The 25,012-nt window shown below is 53.6% G+C and overlaps 1 protein-coding gene across 27 annotated transcripts in view; it reads right to left on the bottom strand.

Annotated features, from left to right (window-relative positions):
• Positions 1 to 1,151: 1,151 nt before the first annotated feature.
• The window catches only part of ADAR (adenosine deaminase RNA specific), a 38,510-nt gene continuing 14,649 nt past the window's right edge, over positions 1,152 to 25,012 (bottom strand). For 8 of the 27 annotated variants that reach the window (XM_072732437.1, XM_072732445.1, XM_072732441.1 and 5 more), the window contains 14 exons: positions 17,666 to 19,086; positions 15,957 to 16,140; positions 15,382 to 15,530; positions 14,701 to 14,845; positions 14,408 to 14,598; positions 7,881 to 8,106; positions 7,478 to 7,649; positions 7,089 to 7,182; positions 6,535 to 6,657; positions 6,150 to 6,283; positions 4,489 to 4,671; positions 4,091 to 4,203; positions 3,697 to 3,824; positions 1,152 to 3,601 (listed from right to left, as the gene is read on the bottom strand). In XM_072732437.1, the coding sequence (XP_072588538.1) occupies positions 3,364 to 3,601; positions 3,697 to 3,824; positions 4,091 to 4,203; positions 4,489 to 4,671; positions 6,150 to 6,283; positions 6,535 to 6,657; positions 7,089 to 7,182; positions 7,478 to 7,649; positions 7,881 to 8,106; positions 14,408 to 14,598; positions 14,701 to 14,845; positions 15,382 to 15,530; positions 15,957 to 16,140; positions 17,666 to 19,086 (3,501 nt within the window). In that variant the 3' untranslated portion in view covers positions 1,152 to 3,363. Of the gene's footprint in view, positions 3,602 to 3,696; positions 3,825 to 4,090; positions 4,204 to 4,488; positions 4,672 to 6,149; positions 6,284 to 6,534; positions 6,658 to 7,088; positions 7,183 to 7,477; positions 7,650 to 7,880; positions 8,107 to 14,407; positions 14,599 to 14,700; positions 14,846 to 15,381; positions 15,531 to 15,956; positions 16,141 to 17,665; positions 19,087 to 23,847; positions 24,088 to 25,012 lie in introns of those variants that run through there. The other 19 variants (XM_072732455.1, XM_072732447.1, XM_072732444.1 and 16 more) reach the window with 7 other exon arrangements.

The following is a 25,012-nucleotide window of genomic DNA, read 5'->3' on the forward strand; positions in this document are numbered from 1 at the left end:
ACTCTAGTCGCTGGGGAAGAAATGGCCATGTGGCTGGGCCTGGGGCAGCAGAGCTGAGGCTGCTCCTGGGGACGCTCCTCTAGAAGGGCCTGGAGGCAGGATCCATGGGGTCTCCTTGCAGCTCATCTGTGCGGGGAGGTCAAGGTTGAAGGCTGCGTGGTCCCTAGGACCCTGGTCTGCCCTGGGTCTCGACCTGGAGGCACCATTCAGCTGTGGCCCCTGATGGAACACAGGTCAATGGGAACAGAGGGCAGACCTGTGAGCTGACCACCCCTGGCTGCCCTGTGCCCCAGCCCTGTCTCTCCCAGCCCCTCGGAGCTGGTGGCGGGGATAGGCTCCTTCCCTCCACACACACAGGTCTGGTGCTCAAGTTAGGTGTGAAGAAAGGAAATTATCTGTGTCTTCGAACCCCCGGGGGGGTAGGGGGGTAGGAGGGTAGGGGATCGGGAGTCACCAAGAGGTCCCTGGTACATCCTGGCGCGGGAGGCATTCTCCTTTGCTGTCCTCAGAAACCATCCAGCCAACTCAGCACTGGTCTCGGCAGATCACGAATGACACCCATGCACAGCTGTGGCCACTTACAAGCCCCCAAACACATCACCGGCCCTCCTGCCTCCACTGTCCCATCTGCAGTGGATGGGGAAGGAGGCTTCACCAGGACTCTGTGTCCTCTAGGAGGACAGCATGTTAAAAAGTCAGGGATGAGTGTGCTAGCCTCTGGGCTGTCACCGCGTGGAAAGGGGCACATTCCCTCTGATGCCCTGCGGGAATATGATCCGGTGCCTTCCCCAACCTGAAGGCCATGGCAGGTCTCCTAAGACAGCAGCCCGGCCAGAGACTTGTTCCAAACATGCAGGTGGGACGGCTGCTGCCGGGAGTACTGTTTGGGGTTGGGCTGGAGAAAAACACACCCCAACAGAGTAGGGGTGATGCACATGACTTGAGATGTTGTGTCACAGGTGGTTTTCCCACCCAGGCTGGAATCCTGCATCCCACATCTCCAAGCACAAGGTGTTAATTAACCTGGAGGCTCTGTGGGGGCGCTGGGTGTGGGGCCGGGGCAGTCAGGAAAGGACGCCCAGCCCCAGAAACCCCAGGACCATGGCCCCCTGCCCCCACTCTCCCTTCCCGGGGAAGCCAAGACAGGAAACTTTCTAACAATTCAGATTTTTCTTTATTTATGAGGAATGTATATTGTTAGTCACGGTTATCAGGGGACACATCAAAGCGGAATCGTAAACCTGACTGCAGCCCTGGTAGCACCAAGTCTGTGCTTGGGCTCTTTCCAATCTGCTCTTGGAGTCACACCAGGACCCAAACCAACAGTTGCTCAACGAGAGTAAAGGAAATAGCTTTGAGCAGCGACAATTTTCACAAGTGATTATTCAGAGAATGCACAATAGCCACAGTTCAGACAAATCAACTACAAAGATCATTTTAAAAAAGGAAGAAGGGCGTCCTGGTTACTAAAAACAAAGATTTGACAAAAAGGTGAGCACTGTGGATAGGAGCTGTGCCCCGAGGGGCGCAGGGACACAGGCCGCACGCGGGCTCGTCTCCAGCACACACATGAGCACAGGATGCTGTGCCCCCTTCCTATGGCAGAAACCAGATGCATCTCATCTGACCTTGGGCTGAGTGGGGCTCTGCTGGAGACTCTAACACCCAAGATGGAGCGGAGGGTCTGGACGTTCTGTAGGGTCAGCAGGCCAGACCCTCCAGTCTGAAGAGCCTGGGGGACGAGCCACGTTGGGCAAGACAGGCCTCATGTGCCCCCAGCAGGTGCGCAGGATGGGGCCAGGCCCCTCCGCCCCATAAGTAGGCACCGTTTCCCTACCAGTTCCTTGAGACACTTGGCTGTTCCACAGACATCTTTAGTATACTTTAAAAAAAAAACTTGAATGTTTTTTTTTTTCTTTTAATTTTGGTCAATTTTTGGTCAAAAGCACAGAGGAAATAGTAGCCACAAGAACAAAAGTGTGGGTGTATCTACCACTGAAGAGGAGGGCCAGACAGGGTGGCCTTGTCAGTAGTCTGTAGGGTGTAGGGGTGGAGGGAAAATCATGTGAGGGCACAGGCCCGGGCGCTGTCAGGCAGTGAGGGGGGTACCCCTGGAGGTGGGGTGTGGCTGATGCAGGATCGAGCCAGCCTCCAGAGACACTGTAGGCTCTGACCCTGGGAGTCACCACAAGCCTGAGGTATGGACGGGGAGGGGGAGGTGGGGGTCCCAGCTCACAGGGTTTTAACTGCTGTTGAGCATCCATCCTACAAAGATTCCCTGATAGGCCAGGAGACCTCAGGCCATGGCTGGCCCTTCTGAAGCGAGCTGGCAAACAGGAGCACTTGATAAATGGAAAATTAGATCTGACTTTAAATTCTGTGCAATTACAGATTATCTGTAGCAGTTAAGAATCAACATTTATGACATTTTTAAAAACTCCTAATTTACCCATGACTTGGTCAACTTTCTCAGGTGCAGTGTCATGAGGGTACTGGGTGGTACAGTGATCTGACCCAACATGATTGATCTGCCCTGATTCTAAGTCCTGATTATCTGAGCCAAGGACTTGCCCTGCAAGAACCCTTGCTGTGCACTGGGATCTGTGCCCTGCTGGCCTGACAAATCCATAGGAATGCTTCTGGAGGACAGCTGGGCTGGCGGTGTCGTGAGGCATGTCTGTGCTCCCTGGGGCGGACGGTGTCACCCCATGGGGCGTTTGCTACGGCAGGGGCCACCCCTAGGCCTTGCTGGCCCTCTCGGCAGCCCAGCCCTCCCCGCTGGCTAAAGTGCAAGACCCGAAGGTCACTGGACATCACCTGCAGACTTGGGACGTGCCCGCCCTGGGAATTAATGAACCGCAGTTTTACAACCCTGTCCTTGTGTATTTCACCGAATTCTGTAAGTTCACCTCTTATCTTGGAGGAAAAGGAGAAGCTTAGTGATCATGAGGGAATTGCAAAAGGGCAGAGGGGAGACGGAGGGGCCTGCAGAATCACCAGTGAAACCTCTGGCCCTGCAGAACTCAGCACAGATGGCGGATAGGGGCCTGACCTGGAGGGTGAGAGTTGGTGCAGCAAACACACGGCAGAGGACGTGGACACCGAAGTGGGGCTGAGCGGGAGGTGGGCCATAGGCCCTCGTGCTTGTGTGGCAGGAGGAGAAGACGGGCCTCCCTTGCCACAGAAAGGGCAGGGGGCTGGTGGTTCTCAGGGTCATCAACCTGCTCCCACCAAAAAATTAAAAAAAAAAAAAAAAAAAGAAAGAAAGAAAAAAGGAAAAGACAAGGATCTCCTCCCCTCCCCGAGACTGAAGAGATGAGGAAGCTACGGCCCAGCTGTGTGGCCCCCCGGCCCTGGCCCCCCTCACACGGGGCAGAGGTAAAAGTTCTTCTCCTCCTGGGGCTTGCTGATCCAGTTCCCGTAACCCATGTCCTTGAGGCTCTTCTTGAAGTAGTTCTTGGCGAGCTCATAGTCTCGGGCAGCTTTCTTGGCCTCGCCATACGAGAGTCTGAGAAGATCCCTGCGGTACCGGAATGAGCACAGCTTCTTGAACAGGAGGAAAATGTTCTTCTTGGAGACACGTGACAGTTCGTTCCGTGGCCTGGGGGACAGAGGCGCTGGTGAGTCCCCGGGGTCCAGAGAAGGGGGGGGCTTGTGGGAGGCATGTGGGGGGGGGCATGGTGGATTGGGCCTCACCCATCCACGGTGCCTCGGGTCCCATCCAGGATCTCGAGGTCGTAGCCGTCAGCCAGGCACCAGTTCACACTCGTCTCCTTTGTCTTCCCGGACTGCCTCTTGGAGTCGTACACACTGACTCGGCCCACCTAGGAGTCCGGGGGTGGGAGGGAGAAGATGGAGGCCTTCTGGGAAGTCCTGCTGCAGGGACTCAGGGCCCCTGGGGCAGAGGGGGCAGCTGGGGGTCTTTCTCCTGGTCTGGGATGCTGTTTGGTGAACCCTAACTGTATGCAAATATGCTGCAACCTAAGAAGCAAGCCCCTGGTGTCCGAGAGTGCAGAGGACCAGCTCCCGGGAAACCCACGACATTCCCCCCCTGCCCACAGTGAAGGTCAAGGGAAAAGGGAGGGAGCACCTTGGGGTGGTTGACTATGAAGGGGGGCCGCAATCCGTCCTCAAAGGCACTTCCGTCCCTCGTCACACGGCAGCAGATGGCACGAGTCAGATGTCCTTGGCTGAACAGGTAGCCTGTGAGGAAATGGAGGTGTGTGCCCCTGTGTTTGTACCAGGTGTTGCTGAGAGGTGTATGGGGGGCAGAGAGGGGGCCGGGGAGTGCTGTTGAGACAGAGGTGGCACCCTCATTGGCAGGCCTTGTGGGTGGGGCTGCACAGGGCATGTATCCACTCAAGCCACAGGCACAACACATCAGGCTCCAGGCTGGGGGCAGGGGGTGGGGGTTGGCAGTGGCAAGGAAGCCCAGACCCTGCAGCAGTCTCTCTGTCACTGGGCAGGCCGGCAGCGGTGGGCCCTTACCCAGAGTGACTGACTTGAGATACACGGGCTGCAGGAAGTGGGTTAGCAGCGCCCCCTGAAGGCCCAGCACGTTCCAGCGAAGGATCTTGTCGCTGCATGACATGGTGCGGAGCCTCTCCCCAAGCCGGATGCCGTCCCATGTGGGCACAATGTCACTGGACTCCACGGGAATCGTGCCTTCCCCTGTGGAGGGACTTGGTCAGAGCCACAGGGATGCTGGGGTGCTGGGGCCAGACCACTCCCCAGTGCGGGGTTGATGGCCCTCATGCTGGGACCAAGGCTGCTCACTGAGCCACTGTTCACAGATTCCTCAGCATCTACTATGCACCAGACATTGGACTCGCTGCTGTGGCCCACAGCTAGCAAAACTGGAAGATCCCCATGCTTCTGGGACGTATGTGGGGGCGAGGCAGTAGAAAGGGGCAGAGAAATGGTAAGCCAGCAAAGCCATACAGATATGAGAACTCTGAACAGTGCCAGAAGACTGGGAAGGAGTGATAGTGCAGATGGCGGGGGGCTTCTGGGTGGAACTGCCAGTGTAGCAAAGACAAAGGAGAAGCAATGGCTGAGTAAGAGGGTTTCAGACACAGAGAAGAGCACAAGCCAAGGCCCTGAGGCACCGAGAGGTTCAGTTGTCCAGGCTGCTGGCAAACAGCCAGTGGGCCTGAGCCATGTGCCTGTGTGTGTGTGTGTGTGGCTTGTGTGTGAAGTGTGGTGGGAAACTGCTATAGGGCACTGATTTATTTTAAATAGCTTTATTGAGATACAACTCACCAATGTAAAGTGCACAGTTAAATGGTGTGTAGTATATTCACGGGGCATGTGGCCCTCCCCATGGTCCAGTTTAGAACCGTTCACCACCCTCTAAAGAAGCGTCCTCGTCTCCACCAATCCCTTCCAGCCCAGGACCCAGGCAACCACAAATCTACTTTCTGTCTCTGCAGAAAGTGTCTCTATGTCCCAGATGTTTCGTATAAACATAGCCACAGAATGTGTGACCTTCAGTGACTGGCTGCTTTCTCAGGGCTGCACCGTGTGCATGAACCCTGTTTTGTTTGCTCACCCGTGGATAGACAATGGGATGGTTCCCACTCTCACTGTTATGAATAAGCATGACTTAATCTCCATGGTCCTGGGGACGCGCCCCAGAGTAAGCTGCTGGGTCCTGGGCAGCTCTGTGGGTTTTGGACAAGGAGGTAACTAAGCTGAGGACTGGGGGCAGGCATGAGGAGCCCCCTTCCCTGGCCCGGGGGGAGGAGGAGCCAGTACATCAGAGGGAACAATACATTTGGTGCCCACCTCCATGACTCCTTGCAGCTTGGTCCTGTATCCCTGCTGCCCACCCAAGTGGTTCCCCCCCTGCCCTGCCACAAAGATCAACTATAGGAAAGCGACCTGTCTCCAGCCAGGTTCCTGCCCTGAGCGCCAGGGGGGTGTCTCCATGCCCTGACTTGGAGATCTCCTTGACTAGCAGATTCAGCGTGGAATCCTGGCCCTCCTACACACCACCCCTGACCCCGGGTCAGCCCCCTCCCAGCAAACAGATCCTCAAGCTCTAGCAACCAACAGCAAAAGCCTGGCAGCTATGCCACATGCCTGTGATGGGCCTGGGGCTCCGTGGAGCCTTCCTGAGGGAAATAGGGCGGGCGAGTGTCACTCACCATTCTCCACCTTGGTACGAAGCTTGCCTTGTTTGGGGTTCTCAAAGACAGGGTAATGGCGGGAATCTGTGCTCTCCACAGCTCGGTCACTGCAGGACTTGTCAAAGAGGGCGCCATCCCCGCATGGGGCCGTGCTATAGAATAGGGGCATCCGTCAAAGTTTGCCTGTGGAGTGGGTCCCTCCAGTTCCCAGGGGCTTGAGAACAGCCAGGTGTGGTGGACATGAGGGGCCTTTCCAGAAACCTCCCACGGGCTGTACCCAGTGGTATTACCTTGATCACAGAGCTGAGAGTGGCCCAGTGAATGGCTCTGGGCCAGGAGCGTGTTTGGAGACCCAACCCTGGAGCCTGGCAGGGCCCTCATGGCGGCCACAGACTATACAGACCTGATGTACAGATGGAACGAGACGCTCTTTTTTATTTGGAGCTTTTCTCCTCCCTTGGCAGGCTCAAAGATGCTCTCCTTTGCGGTCTGGGGGTTGTACTTCATCAGCTCACTGTAGAGAAACCTACGAGGGGAGCTCTGGCTAGGACAACAGCCCCAGTTCAGGGATGTGGCCCCAAAAAGGAAGCCTGAGAGGTGCTGGCCGTCCGCGGGTTCTCACGGGGGATAGGTGTTGGGGACCCCTTGTCCAGTGAAGCCAGCCTCTCAACCAGTTCATGTCTAAGAGTGTCTCGCTCTGGCAGCCGTAGGGATCCCAGTGCCCAACCTGGGGGCTCTAGGGGGTTCCAGGCCCACAGGGCTGATGCCTCCCAAGGTAACCTACAGGGCCAGATGGGCCAGTGCATGGCCTCTTTACCCCTACAGCCCTGAGGACCAGGTTACTGTGCGGTTTTTGAGAAAGGGGCTGAAGCAGAGGTGGAGGGAGGAGGGAGGCTGCAGATGGCGGGTTCCACGGCAGGGGCAGTCCAAGGCTCTGGTGGGGCCCCACTTGCCCACCTGATGAAGCCCCTCCGGGAGATGATCTCTGCGTGACAGTCGTTGACAGTCTCCCCCTTCAGGCTGAGAGAGTCCCCCTTCACACAGCGGTTCCCTGGAAGGCGTGCAAAGCAAATGTCATATTTCCAAGGGAAGAGAGGCTGAACAGGGCAGGCTCTTTGTTTTTCTCTTTGGGAGAGAACGGGAGTGTGCATGGGGGAGGGAGAAGCAGATGCCCTGCTGAGCACAGAGAGCGCCCAGGATCCCAGGGGCTCTGTCCCACCTGCAGGGATCACAGACCTGTGCCCAGGCGCCCTGGGGACAGAGGCTATTGGTTAGGGGCTGAAGTCGGAGTGGGCCTCCTGCACCCCAGATGCACCCTCATGGCCCTCCAGGAGGCCCTCACTGACCTGTCCCCAGGCTGACCACCACCCCCAGGTCATCAGAGGCCTTCTTCATGATGACGGCGGCCAGGATCTTGCGGCCCAGCAGGGAAGGCTGGAAGCTATTAGTGAGGGCGTTGAAGCAGCGGTGGCTCAGCATGGCTATCTGGTCGTGGAAGGTGCTGCCGGTGAGGGGGAGCTGTGGGCACAAGGCTGTGTCAGGGCCGCTGTGCTGGGGCCCGGCGGGCCGAGAGCTCTCGGCCAAGCCGCCTTTCCCTCTCGCTGTGCTTGTCCCAGCTCTGCGTACCACCGAGGCACAAATGAAAGCCCAGGACTATGTCACAGGACAGCAAGTTAAGAGCCAACTCTACCCAGAGAGGAGTTAGCAGGACCCCAAAAAAAAGATAGCACCAAAAGTAGACGTCTTAACTGTCTTTGGCTGTGCTTCTGGGGACCTGGAGAGGAGGAGCATAGTTCTTCTGAGACTGGCCCCTGTCACTGGGGTTACCTCTGTGAAACCCATGCGCTCTGCCTTCTCGTTCTCCCCAATCAAGACGCGGAGGGCCGCATCTGCTGCTTCCTGCTTGCCTTGCTTCTTGCTGTGTGCGCAGACGGCTGGGAACCAGCGACCCCCAACTTTTGCCTGGTAAACGAACCTTTGGGATGAGAAGCAGGGGATAAAGACAAGCACCCGACCCGACAGCTGTTTCTAAGGCAGCGTTTCCCAGACTCAGGGCACCGGTGCCTGACACTTCTGATAGATCAGATACCACCTGCTCTCTTATCTACTGAGTATTTATCTCTAAAATGACTTTGCTCAAACGTCAACACATTTCAAAAGGAAACTCTGAGCGCCAATAAGTCACCTGTGACAAATCAAGGGTGGCTCCAGAACTGGGTGACATCATTGTGCCCTTCAATGTGGACTAGGCGCCAGCCCGCAGAGGCTCTAAGCCTCCGCTGTAAAGGAGGTTCTCAAGTACCAGGAGGGGTTTAGAGATAATGCCAAGTGCAGACTTTTCTTTGTACCCTAAGCAGAAAGGAACGGGATGCTCTCTCCGCACTTGAATCACTGCTGTCTACTGCCCTACCTCCGAAGGTGCCAGATTCTTTTCCCTATTCACTTCCCGACAGGATGCAACGTGGAGTGGTCGAAAGGTCATGATCTGCTATACAGAAGGACCTCAGCTTTCCACCAGCCAAGGTCTCAGAATCCTAGAGTACAACCACATCCTGAACTGCTGGGGGGGAAGCCCACTTTGGATAATCCACCTGCATGTGAGGCTTCATTTTCGACATTCACTGGCTCAGGCTGTAAAAGGAATCAACCTTCATGTTCACATGAAGCTTCCCATGATGCCCTGCTCATCCTACGTGGCTGCGTGCCTGTGCACCTTCCTCTGCCAGCAGGTGTGTGGGGGCTGGTGGCTGCAGGAGGCTCCATGAAGGAGAGGGACGTGGCATGAGAAAGGCCAGAAAGCAGTGGGGGCCAAACTGGGGAGGACCTTTGCCTGAGACTCGAGGGAACCTCATGCCTGTTCCACGTGTTTGAAACGAACATGAATTCTACACACAAAGATACACACACACACACACACACACACATATACAGAGGCAGGCTCCCCACAGAGACCTCGTGGGCTCAGCTCCAGACCATGGCAATAAAGCCAGTATCACAATAAAGCAAGTCAAATAAATGTTTTGGCTTCTGGGTACCCATAAAAGTCATGTATACACTACACTGAGTCTCTCAGGTGTGCAATAGCTTTAGTTCTAAAAAAACAATATATATTCCTTAATTCAAAAGAACTTTATTGCTAAGAAAAAAAAAGGCTAACCATCAATTGCACTTTTAGCACGTTGTAATCACTGATCAGATTACTCACTGTAATAATGGAAATTATTGGGAGAATCACCACAATGTGACACAGAGACACAGAGTGAGCAAATGCTGTTGGACTGCTCGATGCAGACTTGCCACAAACCTTCCATCCATAAAAGATCCCAGCACCTGTGAAGCTGTGATAAGCAAAGTGCAGTAAAATGAGGTGTGCCTGTATGTGTACCGAACTATACACGGTACAGGTTGTGGTCATGGAGCTGGAACCCTTCAAACTGCACTGGGCTCTACAGCAGCCGCAGGGAACCCAAGGTTAACCTTTTCCTGGACTGAGGGGGACAGTGAGCTCAAGAAGCAAAGACACAGAAGGCGAGGAGAGGTGTGGTGGTGAGGGGCGCAGTGGGAATGGCTGTGGGAATGGCTGTGGCATGCAGGGGTGAGGGAGGGAGGTGGTGCATGGAAGAGGGCACAAGGCATGGGGAGGGGGCTGGGTCCCTCACACCTGTGCAGATGCAGGCAGGAGGGTTTGACCATGGAAAGATAAGGTATCTGTCATATCATCGTTGCTATTTCTCAAGTGTGATGGGAGTCATTGTTTAGAGTAAGGAAGGGGGGTTTTGGTGGGAATCCGAAGAGAGCAAAGGGTTGACAATGGTTTTCTTACAGTGGGAAAGAGAATTTAGTAATGAAAATAGCGAAAACGCTGAAGGGGGCCAGTGGGGATGGGGAGCAAGAGACAGTCCCCATAAAAAAAAAAAAAGTTCCCAGGAAGGCTTTCTGCGGCCAGTACAGACACCCAGCCTCCCGCCACAGGCTTTGGGGTTAACCAGCCCCTTCCCACGACCTCTGGCTTTCTCTTTGCCATCCCCAGGTCCTTCCTAGGTCAGGCCACACCAAGCGGATTCTTGACTTGAGGTCTTTTCAACATGCAACATAGGAGACCTTACTGATTCAAATCTGGCTCCTGTCCAAAGGGAACATAGTCCATAAACATTCTCTGAGTGAACAGAGGAGGGGAGGGTCTGGAGAACCATGCATCCAACACACAGAACCCAAGGCTGGTTTGCTTGCAGGATGTGAAGGGGGTAGAGATGATGATTCACACCTAGGTTTTTGGCCTGAGCAACTGGGTGGATAGTGAGGTCACCTATGGAGATGGGAAGGACCAGGGGAAAAGAGGATAAAGGGACAAACCCAAGAGCCCAAGAGCTCTATTTGGGGCATGTCAGACCAGACAGGTCCAGGGGAAGCGCCAGGAAGCTGGAAGGGAGCCCGGGGCCACACTATACACCTCGTGCTTTCTGGCAGGGATGTGCCAAAGTCCTGATGTCCAGGTTGCCAAGAAGGATACAGAGAAGGGAAGACAGAGGGTGAGTGTGTGTGTTCTGCCAGTGGGCCAGTGACGGTGGCCACAGGGGCAGTGCCCGGCCCCTGCCCTGAGGAGCCTGGGCACTGCTGCAGGGTGCGGGGTGCAGGGCCAGGGGACATCTGCCATGTTCAGGGGCAGTCCCCATGCCCTCCACCTGGCTCACAGGAAGTCCTCGGCAGGGTTTCACGGAAGGCAAAGAGGAGATAAACAGCACGCATGCATGCAGAGTGAGGATGATGACCTGGGAGGGCCACCGAGTGCCAAGGGCAGGCGGGGGGCAGGCCTCGCGGAGCCTGTGCACCCACAACAGGGGCACAAGGGCCTTCCCTGGTGCCTCGGGTCCATGTGCGAGATGCCCTTCTCATCATGGTGATGCTCTTACATGCAAGGTTAGTAAAAGCCACAGGACATGAATGGAAGTTCATGTCAACAGAAACAGATAACGTACACACATGAAGAAATGAGTAACATCCCTTTACTATGAAGACAAATTTAAAATAAGACCACTTTGTGAGCTTCTCTCCTTCAACGACCTTTCAAAATCAAGCAGTTTGTTACCACACAGGTAAAAATTCAAACAGTGAAGAACATGTCAGGAGAATGTCCCTCATTTCCTGAAGCAAATGCTGTGGCTGCTTTCCACCCCTGCAGAGAGGACTCTGGTCACCGCCCTGTGCACACCCAGCCTGCTGCTTCTAAGCACCGCGGCCCAGACGGCGGCACACGCATGCGTACACTCACACGTACGGCTCTGGCTCGGGGCCACGTGCTGCTCCATGCCAGGTGGGTGCCCGGTCCAGCAGGCCTGCAGATGGCAGAGGCCAGAGGTGCCCTTACAGACAGCACCCTCACCACCCTCGGCCGAAGCGCCAGGACGAGAGACATCATAGACACTGTGAGCTTGCAGACAGTTGCCTCCCTTACAGGGTGAGGCTGAGCACCTCCCCTGTTAATACATCTCCAAGCTTTCCTGGGAGCATACAGTTCGCACACTTGGTTCTCCCACTGAATTGGAAAAGAACTCCTTCTGAAAGAAATGAGCCCCTAATGTTTCATCCTCAAGCAGTTCTTTGTAGACACACCGAGTCTCCTGACAGCCACACCTCCATATTTTTCCTTCTGACTTTATATCTTAAGTGGAAAGGCTTTGCTGCTCCAAAACTCTAAAACTAAAAGCCCTGCTTTACCTAGAGACTTTATGATTCTATGTATATATTTTTAAGATTTTATTATTAAGCAATTTCTACACCCAACATAGGGCTCGAACCCATAACACCAAGATGGAGAGTCACGCGCTCCACCAACCGAGCTGGCCAGGCGCTCCCGTGCAGCTGGAGACACCACACCATGCGACATCTTTTGTTGAGATGCAGCAGGCAGCTTCCCCAGCCCCCGCCCACAGCCCTGTCTACATCCGTGTCTGCTGTGAGGGGCTCCATGAGGCTGAGCTCTCCCTGCTTCCGCCCACCGGCCAATGCGCCACAGACCATGCAGCTCATCCCTCCATCAGAACTTTCTGGCTACTCTCCCACATGGACTTTTCATATGAATCTGGGAATCAGGTCTTCCAGGTCTAAAATAAAGAAATCAATTCTGCCACTGACTTTACTGGGATCATGTGAAAGGCAAAGACTAACCTGGGGACAGCTGTGCTCTCCTATCTGATCACAGAGCATCAGAGCCTGCATGTTTCCTGCTCAGAATGTGCCAAGGTCTTATATCTGCTTAGTTGCTATTGCAAATAGGCTTTCTTCTACTTTATCTTCGAATTGCTGACTACTGCTGCCTGTGGAGAAGTTCCGAAGTTTATAGTTATTTCACAATTCCCTGCTTTCCTGACTTCCCCTCTGGCTCTGATATTTCTTCCCGCTTCTCACATACAGTTCAGGTACTCGATCACAGCATTTGCAAATGACGGAAGCTTCCCATCCCCACGTCCTCTGTCTTAACAGATGGCATCAGATGGTGGTGCCAACGCACTGAGAAGTAACAAGGACACGGGTATCCACGTGTCCCCTGGCTACTGGGAACAGCTCTGGTTCACCATGAAGTAAGCTGCTGGCTTTTGACTTCAGACGCACTTTTTTACCATTGTCCAACCCATACAGACTAATCTTTGCATGGCACTGAGACACCACCTCTCACATTTTACAATGGCAAAATAAAAATTTTGATTCAGAAATCCCGTCTCCAAAAGTCTGTGTTACGCCACTCCCCTTTTACTAAAGACCTACAGAAGTACTTGTTTCCACCACAACCAAAAGAAATCTGAAGACGGTTTTTGCTTTTATGGAAAAAGGCAAGAAGTGAAAATAGCGTTCAGTGCTGGTTGGACAGCAATTTCAAAGGAATGCTCTCTTTGTTGACTGCGGGGGAGACCTGTGGTTCCATAGTGATCATGGCCAAGGGGATGGGCCATTCTTTACTGCCGATGGAAGCATAAACTGGTATAATCTCATTAGAGGAAAATTCGGTAATGTTTACCAAAGTTTAGCTGCATCTGAAGATGTTATTCACAGCAGCACTGTCTGTAATAGCGAAGCGTGGAAAGGATCCACATATTGGTCACTGGGGCTAGTGGCAGCATATGCCTGTGCCCTGGGACGCTACAGGAGCAATTTCATACAAGGAACAGAAGGTGCTATGGAAAACATCCTGAGATTATTCTGTTAGATACAAAAAAGCAAGGCAGGTATGAATGCACATGTGTGCTTCCCTGTAACAAAAGGGGAAATGTGCCAGCTTGGCTGGCGTTTATACGAAGATGCTCTGGAAGGATGCACAGACATGTGAAGTTATCACATTTTGTTGTGTTGGGACACCTAGGAGGGGAGAGCAAACAAAACCCTTAAAAAAACTGTACGTGCCCTATTGCCCAGAAATCCCTCTCCTGAAAATGTCTGCCTTGGACATGCCTGCACATGCGAGCAGACTCAGCACGGAGAGTGCTTCTAGGAGCAAGACATTGTCCAACCCACATGGTGCTGGATGCTGCTTAAATCCGTAATGAAAAGCCTTCGACACCAAATAGCAATGTTCTCTTTCTTAAACTAGGTGGTGGATACATGGGCGTCTGTTTTAGGAAAGACCTCTTGCTTGATAAAACAACTTTAAAAGCTGTAAAAGTATCTATTCAACAAAACATGTGGCTGTAGGCGGTGCCTGGCCAGATCAGTCCACGGGGCGTGTGACTCTTGATCTTGGGCTCACAATGAGCCCACTATGGGTGTAGAGTGTAGGTTTAAAAAAAAAATTCAGGAAAAATACAGAAATATGTAGTTATAAAAGAAGTCTGATAGGTGTGTGTATCTGAGATACGTGATGACCTTAAGTCTCAGTGGTAAGTAAGGGGGCCGGGTATAGGATGGAGAGAGGACTGATGCTTATTTTTGTTTAAAAAGCAAAATGAAAAGAAAATGTACCAATATATGCATGGAAACTTCTAGAAGTACTCAAGAAACTGGTACCAGGATGAGTCTAGGGAGGAACCAGCACTGAGATAGAAAGGGCACTTTCTCTGCAGACGATTTCAACCAGCCTCAATGATTTTCTATGCATATACATATTCCTTTAAAAACTAAAATTAGCTAGAAACATTAAAAAGGAGCATACTTGCTGCAAGAGTGACTACTCTCTGGACGGCCACTGCGGGTCCTCTGGGGCCCACCCTCCCGGCACCGTGGTCCCACTGCCCTTCCTCGCCCCCTCCCCGGGGTGCATGTGGCCGTGTTGGGGCCTGGACACTCACTTGGGCTCATGTGGAGGGCCGGACTGGTCGACCAACTTGAACTCAGCTGCAAAGCCGTGGGAGCGGGCGTACTCTAACAGGCCACCCACGGGGTTGGTGTTCAGGTATCTGACCAGCTCACCAATCCTCCTGACCTTGTTGGGCATCCCGGACTCCAGGTTATCAAACGACTCTGTGTTCGTGCCCCCGGGCTGAAGGAGAATTGGTCACACAGAGAGGAGCCATGAGCACTCTTGGACATGAAGAGGGACGCACGGGCGGGCCTGAGCTGCGCGGTCACTCCAACGGCCCACCTGAGTTTCAGAAGTGGCCGAGCTGGTTGCCTCTCCATGCAGAGCCTTCATGGCTTCCTCTGCGGCCATTTGCTTGGCCACCTTCTTGCTGGGGGCACTCACGGTGGGGAAAGTATGGGCTCCCATGGCGACACAGTACTGGAACCTGGCAAGAGAGCAGAAAGGCCAGGGTTAAAGAGGTGCTGACAGGAAAGACCCACCTCACCCGCGCTGGGCCATCCTCTACCACCTGGCACGGCTTCACACCCATCGCCCCTGGGCCTTGGCCACACAGCCCTTCTGCCTTGACGAGTCAGCACCCTCCACCCTCTTCTGCCCCCGGCCTCTCAGCCTGGCTGACCCCAATGTAACATGTGAGCATCAAGCTGGCTGTGCCTCCTCCGGGGAGCCCTCCTCGTGAACACGTCGGTGTGCGGAGCCGAGGCTGCCTTTCAGACTCGCCACCATAACTGCCAAGCTGAGAGTCTCCCTAGTGCTTGGTCCCTGCTTCGCCCTCTGAGTTCCTAATCCCAGACTGTCTGCTCCACAGCAGCAAGCATGCCTTGCGGCTCCCCACTTTCCATACTGCAAACAGGTGTGGCTGCTCAGTGGGTTAATCTGCCATCTCTCAGGAGGCAAGCAGAAGAATGTATCTCTCATCTGAGAAAACCTCAGTGGAGATACATGACACAAGAGATGTACTTGGGGTCATGGGCAGGGCCTTCTCTGGACAGGAGGCGGAATTCACAGGAACTCCCCAGCTTGTGCACACACTCAAGCAAGGTAGTGACGGGATTCTTCCCAGAAAAGAAGGATGTCGCTGAAGGGGTGCTGGGCTGGGCCTCTGCAGTCTGGAGAGAACGAGACACAGGAGAAAGAGCTGAGAAACCACAGGCCAGGCCATCCTGGTAGAGAATGGTGAGGGCTGAGCTACCCGGAAGGGCTAGCTTTCCAAGGGAAGGGGGTTGAGGGGGTTTCTGGGCAGGAAAGGGTGAGCTACTGGAACATTTTGGGTCTCATGTCTTATCTGCTAACAATGGAACTTGGATTGGGTCATCGTTAAGTTTGTTTCTAAGCCTGGAACCTGTAATTCCAGTTGGGCTGGGAGGTGGGCAAACAGGAATGCTGGGTGTGAGGGGGGAGTGCAGCTGAAATGGGGCCGAGGCTGGAGGGGGCCAGCTGCTTGCGTTCAGACCACCTGTGGCAGTCAGTTGACATGCCACTACATTGGGGATGTGGGCAGCACACAGCAGCCTCCCAGAGGGCAGGATGCCTACCTTCTCAGATCCCTTCTCCGTGGAGCAGTCGTAGGGTTCTTCTGGTCTTCCACTGTCCTTGGCTCTCGCTTCCTCAAGCAGGATTGTCATGGCTTTGAGGGCTGCATCCTGCTTGGCTACCTTCTTGCTGCCAGCTTCAGCTGGGGGGAACTCTCGGCCACCAATGATGACTTGGAATTTAAATCTTGACAGAAAGTGAGTAGACGTGTGAGCACAGGCCCAGCCATCCCTGCCGCCCTCTCCACAGGGCCCTGCACCCTGGAGCCTCCCCTGATACAGAGGGGCTCAGTCCCTGCCTTCCGGAAACAAAGCAGCCAGGGACTCTCTCCCCAGAGCTCTCGAGAGCAGACACAATGCAGGGGAGACCTGCTACCTCTTAGCAATGAGTTAAGATAGAAACCATACAGAAGATGATGAGCTAAAATCACCACTACGGTCTTGGTTCTAAAGCAGCTGTGGTCGACTGGCCACCTCTAGGGCAGCTCCTAGAGGGAGTGAGGGTTCCTGAGCCTCATGCCCCAGATGCCCCAGACATCAGGCACCTGCCCATCCTTGGCGCCTGCTCCCAGCCCCGGCACTCTCACTGTCTAGTTGAGTCCCACTACAGTTCCGTGTCTGCAACCTGAGCTGAATGGCGTCTCCCCTTGTTAGGTAGGAAACCAAGAAGCCTCCGGTTTAGGCCTCTGGACTTAGCCTGGACTTCCTGTGCTCAAGGTTTCAAATTTGTTTGGCTCTCCGTTCAATCTGGGATCTCATTTAAAAAGTAGGTCACATTTCTCATTTCCTGGGTCTTCTGAAATATCTGAATATGGCACCAATGTTTCTTACAGCTGGAGTCCAAAGAAAGGTTACCTACAATACCTACCACTCTCCCTCAGTTGTGGGGAAGGTGTGGAGGGAAAAAAAAGCACAAGTGCCACCCAACCTCTATCCAGAAGAGTCAGTCCTGGCCTGGTCTCCACACAGACACACCCTTCTTGGAACAGGTCTCCTGCAATGCCATCCCTGTCATGAAGACGGTTGACATAAGGAACGGGGGTCACAGCCGGGAAGCCATGCCCTTGGAAACCAGCCCGTGGCTAACGTAAGGGTTCATGGAACCGCACACCACCCCCCTGGCCTGCTCTCTGGTGGTGGTGGTGTACAGCCTCTATCCTGTGCTGCCAGCCCTGCCCTAGGCCCTTTGGCAGCCCTATCTGTTTGCAGGCCTGCAGGGGTGTAGGCATGAGCTGGCTGCTCAAAGGAGAAAAGCATGGTGCACTCGAATTGCCACCTTTAATAGGCCCGTCAACTCGTGATGCTACCCTTTCCTGGCAGGAGCTGAGCAGTGGGTGGCTGGGCCCTGCCCTGACCCACCAGCTCCTGTGCCCTCTGGGTAACTCCAATTAGAGAAAGGTCCATGGAAGAGGGTGGGAGGGGGTCCAGGCTTCATTCCCTCCAGGCTGACACCTGGAGGCACGGAAGCTAGTCCAGTAAACTGCCTCCCAGCCCAAGGGTCAGCCTCCTTACTGCTCAGCCAGCATTCCAGCTGGGGCAAGGCCTATGTTTCCTGCTCCAGATCTGGAGGGAGGGCCAAGGGGGGCAGTTTAGCCAAAAGGCAGAGAGGCAAAGCGAAGAGGTGGGGGCCACCCCGAGTCGAGAGGCTACTCTGGCGTCAGGGGCAGGAGCACCTGACCCCGACCCCAGACGGCTCCTGGGCGGTCTCTTACCGAGGCTCATGGGGCGGTCCGCTCTGCTCTAGCAGGTTGAACTCACAGGTCTGACTAGCGAACTGAGCATACTCTAGCAGCCCGCTGATGGGGTTCTTCAGCTGGCACTCTGTCAGTTTCTTGTAGGGTGAGCACCGTGGCCAGCCGTGGCTGTAGAAGGAGGGCATCTCCATGATGGCTCGAAACTCACCTGGTGCCGCGTGGATACTATTCAAGTCATCTGGGATGTCGTCTGTGGCCCACTGGCCATTTTCAAAGTCAACATACCCTGTTTTTGAGGGGCCATTGTCATGGGCAGGCGGCTTCGGTTTTACTGGCTCTGGCACAGCCTCCTGCCTGTTCTCCTCCAGCTTTATGACAGGTTCCTGCCCATTCTGCACTTCTACGGCCGCCACACCGTCCGAGGTGGCTGGCGCGGCTACGTGACGGGAGGCCACAGCATCTCCTTTGGTCTCAGGCACAGCAGCTGGGATGGTCTCGGGGCCGAGGTCTGCATTTCTCTTCATTTGTATCCGCTCTCGCTTCTTATCAGTCAGATACCATATGGGGGGCGTTGTCCCTTGCCTGTAGACATCGCCCTGCCTTTCCAGGTCAATCAGCACGGCATTTACGTCTCGGGCCCTGGTGAGGCCAATATTTTTAGCCAAGTTCAGGGCAGAGGAGCTGCACACGTTAAACAGGTAGTCGCAAACTTTCTCCTTGAGCTCAGCCATGTCAAAAGGCTCAGGAGGAGCTTCTGAGGCAGACTTGAAGCTTCTGTCTTCAGTCTCCAAACTGGGCTCTGAGTCTGGAGCTTCCTGTCGACGAGCGTCTACACTGGCTACTTGGCTGTGCCGGTTCCCAGCCTGCGTGGCGATTCTCCACAGAGGGGGTATTCCTGCCTCCCGATGCAGCTGACCCTTCTTTGCCAGAGAATATAAAACTCGATTGATTTCCCTCTTCGGGACTCTGAACTTTGCAGCCAGGTCATGGGCTGTGGCAGCCTTCCCTTCTCCGAGCCCCCGCAAGAGCTCTAAGACTCTCTCCTCCTTGCCCTGGCTGATGCCTAGTTCCTGGAAATGTGAAGAGAGCCAGTCGACACCTCTCCACGGTACAGTCCTGCTGTGTGGGGAAAGACACGGGGACTCCCTCTGGAGCTCCTGACTTCTGGGAGGCACGCCCCTGGGGATACCTGAGGTCCCCAGTTCCCTGCTTCTGGAAGGTGGTCCTGGAAACCTGGGCCCAAGTCCAGGGACAAATGGTGGCAGTGACGGCGCCTGTCTTCCAGTTAGGGGTGCTGCAGGGAGCAGCCCCTTGAGAAACTCTATTTGCTGGACCTGGAAACTATTTGGATAAGATCTCGGGCCTGGCCATTGGAGTCTGGGCTTGCTGTGCTCATAGCCTTGAAATGGATGGGGTTGGTATCTGTTGAGGGGACACCCCTGCAGAACGAGAAGATGGAAAAGAAAGTGAATCTGGACCACAGTAGTGTGCCTGTCCCTTCTCAGTCTAAGGGCACCATATCGGACTCCTGGTGGGCGCAGAGGTGGCCATGGGAACCAGCAACGGGGGGCCTGGGCCCCCCCCCAGCATTGCCTGGGACCACCACAGGGAAGAATGGGAGGCAGGAGGCAAAGCTGCCAGGAGCACGCGGGGCGCTGTCACCGCTGCAGGGCCTCTCAAGCTACCCTCAAGCATTCTCTCCCTCTTCCCAGGATTTTAGGGGGTTGAGAATGAAGCTGTCCACTCTGCAAAGTAATTAACCTTTTAAGATAAAAACAAATAAGTACCATTTTGTTTTAAACACAAAGCAGAACAACCACCTCAAAATGCCAAGGGAGTCAAGGGATGAGGAAGCAGTCTCCATGGGGCCCCAGGTCTTCTGAATCCAGCATCTGGATGGCGGGGACAATGGAAAGATGCACATGGGTGGGATGGCCGGATCCCCAGTCCTCTGAGGCCACCACAGAGCCTCCTTCCAGCTGGGGAAGGACAACCAGACCTCGCAGCTTCACGTGTCACCCCCCCGGCCCCAGGAGGCCCAGATTACAGTATCCTCAGGGAAAAAGCACACACTGTCCTCATGCTTCAGCGCAGCACCCAGGCTTAGAAGGGACACTGGGCACTGTCACCCAAACCACCCTGGCCTCCCTGGGATGTGTACTGTGGCTGTCCCCTCCCCTACACTCCCTTTACCGCCTCCCAAGGACAGCTTTCACCTCATGTCGCCCAGCCTCCCATTCTCTGGAGCACAGGCTGTGGCACTGTCACAGCTCCCCCAGGACACTGAGCACCTGTGACCTCTTCTGCTACCACATGGACCAGTTCTTGTCCTCTTTCCCAGGTGCTGTGTGTGTGTGTGTGAGGGGTAGTGGCAGGAGGCATTTAAGGGACCCAGGGGGCAGGGGTGACAGGGAGCAACAGTGTTTCCTCAGGCTTGTCCCCTCCCCTGTTGGAATTTCTGAAGGCTCTAGGGACCAGCAGGCAGCTGTGCCCTGCCTACTAGAACTTCAGCCACCACCCCCACCCCGTCAATTAGGCTCTCAGTTAGGTTGGGCCCTTCATTCTATCTCCCTGCTTCTCTAGCTGGGGCCACCCCCACTCCTCAGACCCTGGAGCTCTTTCCAGGAAAGGACCACACAGATGTCCAGGGGCAGTGGCAAGGCCGTGGCACACAACTTGTCAAACAAAGCCCCACGTGGGGGCTGCAGTCTGGGGAGTCCTGCTCTTTTCTGACAGTGACTTCCCTGTGTTTCTACAGCTTCCATCTGTGCTCTGGAGGGACTGCTGTGCCAGTGGCTACCGTGACTGGGGCTCAGCTGTTCCCAAGGCTTCCATATCCTTATGGCCAGCTCCCTCCTACCCTAAGGCCCTGTCCCCTCTGCTTACTCTGGGGTCCCCACACACTGTGGGAGGATGCGGACAGTGTGGAAGCTCTGGTCCTCACTCGGAGGTCAGCTCAGTTTGGCATGCGTACAAGGGCTTACAGTGGATGAAGAGTGTGCTTACAGACGCCTCTCCCATGGCCTGGCTACATGGCCCCCGGGTCTCCCATCCCTTATCTGTCTGTCCAAGTTCCTTTCTTCCCTTCTGTATCATTGGTCCCCAAGATTTTGTCTAAGGCTCCTTCCTCCTTCCCCGGGTTATCAGCCTTCCAGTGTTCAAATCTCCTCCCTCCAGCCACCACCTTGTAAAGCTAAAACTCAAATTTCTAAACGCCCAATCTGTCCACGTAGATACCCCTCATGACCTCAAACACACATAATCTGAACCAAACTAACCTTTCCCCTCAACCCAGCCCTTCTATTACGACTGCTGATGGCAGGATTCCCCTCGTGGTTGTTACGTGGAAACTGGAGCCAGCTCTGCCCCTGGCCTTCCTCCCTTGCCTCCCACGTCCACTATGTAGTTGCTAAGCATGATCTTGTTTGCCCCCACCCTGTAGTTTCTCATAAATGTGTCTTTTTCCAGCGCCAGCCCCTAATTACTTCTCATAAGGCTGCACAAAGCCTTCATCTCTGCACCCCTCTGCTCCAACCCAGCGTGCCCAACCATGTCTCTGCTGCCCCAGGGCAGCTCTGACCCTTCCCTTAGAGATCTCCTTCACTGCTACTCCTTCTGGAGACTTTTCTGACTTGCAGCCCATGGGAGTTTCCTCTCCTTGAACCCCTCCCTCTCAATTCCTATTATACCACTTACTTTACCTTTTATCTTTACTTTACTACTGCTTTTTTCTTTTAACAGCACATATAGATTGTGGTGTACCTGCAAGGTGATTACCAATATTAAGTGCTGCAGAAATTATACTCGAGCCTCCACTCCCGAAAGTCTCCATCAGGGATCGAGTCGGGGATGGGGGTGGGGGCAGTCTACTTCACAGTGAGCTCCCAGGGGCGTGAGGACATGTCTATGTTATCTCTGCACCTCTAGCATGATCTTGACCCAACATCTGAGGCACTAGACTGGGGAAACAAGATGCCCCAGAGGTGCAACTCTTCCATCTAACAGCATCATCACAGGGACTTTTGGGATTTTCCCACTAGCTATTGGAGTAACTCTGGTAAAACAATTGTTTTGCAAAGTGGTTAAAGTCAGCTTCTTGCTAAATGTCAATTTAAACTGCTGCTATTTGGCTAAAACCTGCAAAATATTTGAATGTCCAACTATAGAAGAGGAGCCGAATCGTCTTATGACACATTTATGTTATGGAACAGTATTTTTTTTCTAAACAATGTGTTTCATATTCACTTGGAGAAAATTTAGGAATGATACAATGTTAAATTAAATAACAACAAAGAAGCAAGTTGAAAAAGAACAGATAGGCTATAAGCTCATTTTGGAACCAAAAGGAAAAGCCCCACCTTATGTGCATGTGTGAGCACACCACAGTGAACACAGAGACAGAAGGAAGAAGAGTGTATGTGTATTTGTTTACAACAAACTGTTTACAACAGTTATTTTAAGGAATTTACAGGGTGAGTGCTGTCTTTCTACCCCTTAGGTCTCCTGAAAGCCAAGTCAAAGCGTGGCTTGAGAACAGCCACGTGGAAAGCCACTGAATGGAAGAGTGAGCCCGTGGGGATCCTTCCTAAATCCCTCAACATCTCCCAGTCACTTCACATTCATGGCCCTACCCATTTCACTTTTATCTAATCTCACACATTTAGGATCAAGAGCTGAGCCTCCACTTTTACCACAGAGGCTCCACAGGGTCATATACGGGTATGTGTGAAGAAATGCTTTTCCTTCCGGTCAGGTGTCCCTAATCCTCTCAAGGAAGGGATATAGCATCTAAAAATGGAAGTATAATTTACATAATAAAGTTTATCCTTTTTAATGTATTACTCTGAGTTTTGACTGTATGGAGTCCAAGCATATACAGCCCTGTAACTACCGCCACCATCAAAGTACAGGACGTTTCTGATGGGGAACATAGGGCTAGCTGAGGACAAGGCATGAGCCTGAGACAGCATATTGACAAGTCTTTGAAACAGGCAAAGGGACATTCCTCTATGGAGGACTTCACTGCCTCAATGTTCATACTTTGCTGAGGGCAAAAGGCAATCTTAGCCTGACCCCCAGAAGCCTGTAAGTCTACTTTAACATATAAAAATTCCTTTAGAAATTTCCTTTATCTCTACCCCCCAAGATACATGTTGGCAATCATCTCCCAAGCACATGACCCACCCATATCCATCTGAAGGGTCTCATGACTCAGGGTTTATTAGACGGTAATAACCTTTCCCCAACCACAGCTAGCCCCTCAAGGTCCTGGAAACCTTGCTTCCAAAATTCCTCAGAGAGTACGCTATCGCCAAACCCCTCCAACTCCCAGGTATATAATCAGCCACCCCTCATAAGCCTGGGGCAGCAGCTCTTCCTGCCCACGGGTCCCGTCCCAGGGCTTTAATAAAACCACCATTTTGCACCAAAGACATCTCAAGAATTCTTTCCTGGTCGTCAGCTTTGGGCCTCGCCTATATTCCAAAACTTCATCAGTTTCCATCTCCCCAGAAGGTTCTCATGCACTATGCCATCAGTCCTTCCCCCAGCTGCCTCCTGTTTCTATGCCTCTAGCTTTGTTCTTCCTACAGTGTCGTGTAAAAGGACCCGTAAGCTTATTGTCTTTGAGCCTGGCCTCTTCTGCAGCGCAGAGTGAATGTGAAGTTCTAGTCGTGGGACCAGCAGCTTCCTCCTCCTTTCTGGCCTAGCAGTATACCATTGTACTACCCACTCTGCTAATCCAATCATCTGTTGAAGGGCAAGTAGGCTTTTCCAGGTTTTAGAATAATGAATACAGCTGCTCTGTACAAACTTTCTCCTATAGGTAAGAAGGGCTATTTTTCCTTTCCCAGAAGCCTGAAGGAAGTGGAAAGGGTGCAGAGAGGGGGTGGGTAAGAATGAAGCGTGTTGCCCAAGAGGCGCTAACACTGGGCCCTTGCAGAAAGGGAGAGGGCTGCCTAGGCCGGGGCTCTGCTCCTCTGACCCCTGCGCAACCTCCCCTAAAGCGTCCTTCCCGGTACTGCTCAGCTCCGAGGGATTAACAGGCAGGAGGCAAATTCCTAGAACATGGCGCATGCTCACACAAGCACGCGCACACACAAACATATACGCACACAAGCCCACGCACACAGGCACAACACACTCAGGTCCGAGACGCGCAGGCCAGCAAGGTCTGCACTGAGGCGGCCTGGCTGGCTTACCTGTCTGGGGTCCATGGCTTCCTGGATGCATGTCCCGGGGCAGAGCTGGAGACCTCCCTCCCCCCCACCCCACCCAGGTGGCCCTCCCCAGGTGGGCTGGCCACCCGCCTGCTGAGCAGACACCAAGTGCCCCACTGGGGGTCAGCAGCGTAGTAAACAGCCTGGGCAGGCGGCCTGGTGGGGAGGCGAAATGGCCCAGGTTCAATTTCACTTTCGTTTCTTCTGAAGGACTTCCCCTTTGGAAAGTTTAGCAGGGAGGAGGGGCTTGAACCGAGCCAGCCAGAGCCATCTGCTTTCACACCTATTCCAATCTAATCCTTTTCTTTTTTTTTTTTTTTTTCTAATCCTTTTCTTGCAGGACATTGGGACAAGATAGCCTTTCTATAGGAAAGCAGCTAAATGCATGCATTGCCCCACGCAGGAATACAAGGCACAGAGCAGAAGGAAACAAAGCCTTGCTGTGCCTCGGCTCTGCAGAAACAGCCTGAGGCTCTGGCCTCTGCCTGTGAGTCCAGCACTAGTGTGGTGATGACGGGGTGGGGGCAGCTCTCTTCAGATGACTAGTTCCCACTCTGGACCATTTGTTCACATTCCCAGCATGTTACAAACGAACTTAAACCAACAACAGCATGGGCACATTTTAGGGTCTACATCATGAAACAGGCCCAGCACATGTTCCTTTCTCCTCAGGCAAGGGTTAAGTACTCTCCAGGCACTACCTCCTTCCTGGTCACAGCTCTGCCAGAGAGGCATGATTCCCAAATTACAGATGTAGAAACTGAGGCTTAAGATGTGCTGCTGATAAATCCAGGCCTTATTCTGCATCACTCTGGCCATGACTTCCCAAAGTGATTTCATGATAGGCTTATATATTTGCTCTATTTTGTCCAAGCCATCAATTCTGGTGATAGATAGTCCCCATCCCTCCCCAGTGAGGAACTGATTCTCTGTGTTTGACTTCCACTTCGTCCCCACTGTCTGTGAGATTCACAAGGCAGCCCTTCCCAGCATCAGGTCCAGCTGGTCCACTCTGAGCATCCACCTTCCAAGTATTCATCATCCCAATTTCACATTTCCTGTGTGCTGTGCTTTCTCCATTCTGTGCCTTTGCACATTTATTCCTTGGCCTAGAATGTATGTCTTAAACTCCTGATGAAGCAGTCTT

Source organism: Vulpes vulpes, chromosome 13, assembly GCF_048418805.1.
Source record: "Vulpes vulpes isolate BD-2025 chromosome 13, VulVul3, whole genome shotgun sequence".
NCBI classification, from domain to species: Eukaryota; Metazoa; Chordata; class Mammalia; order Carnivora; family Canidae; genus Vulpes; species Vulpes vulpes.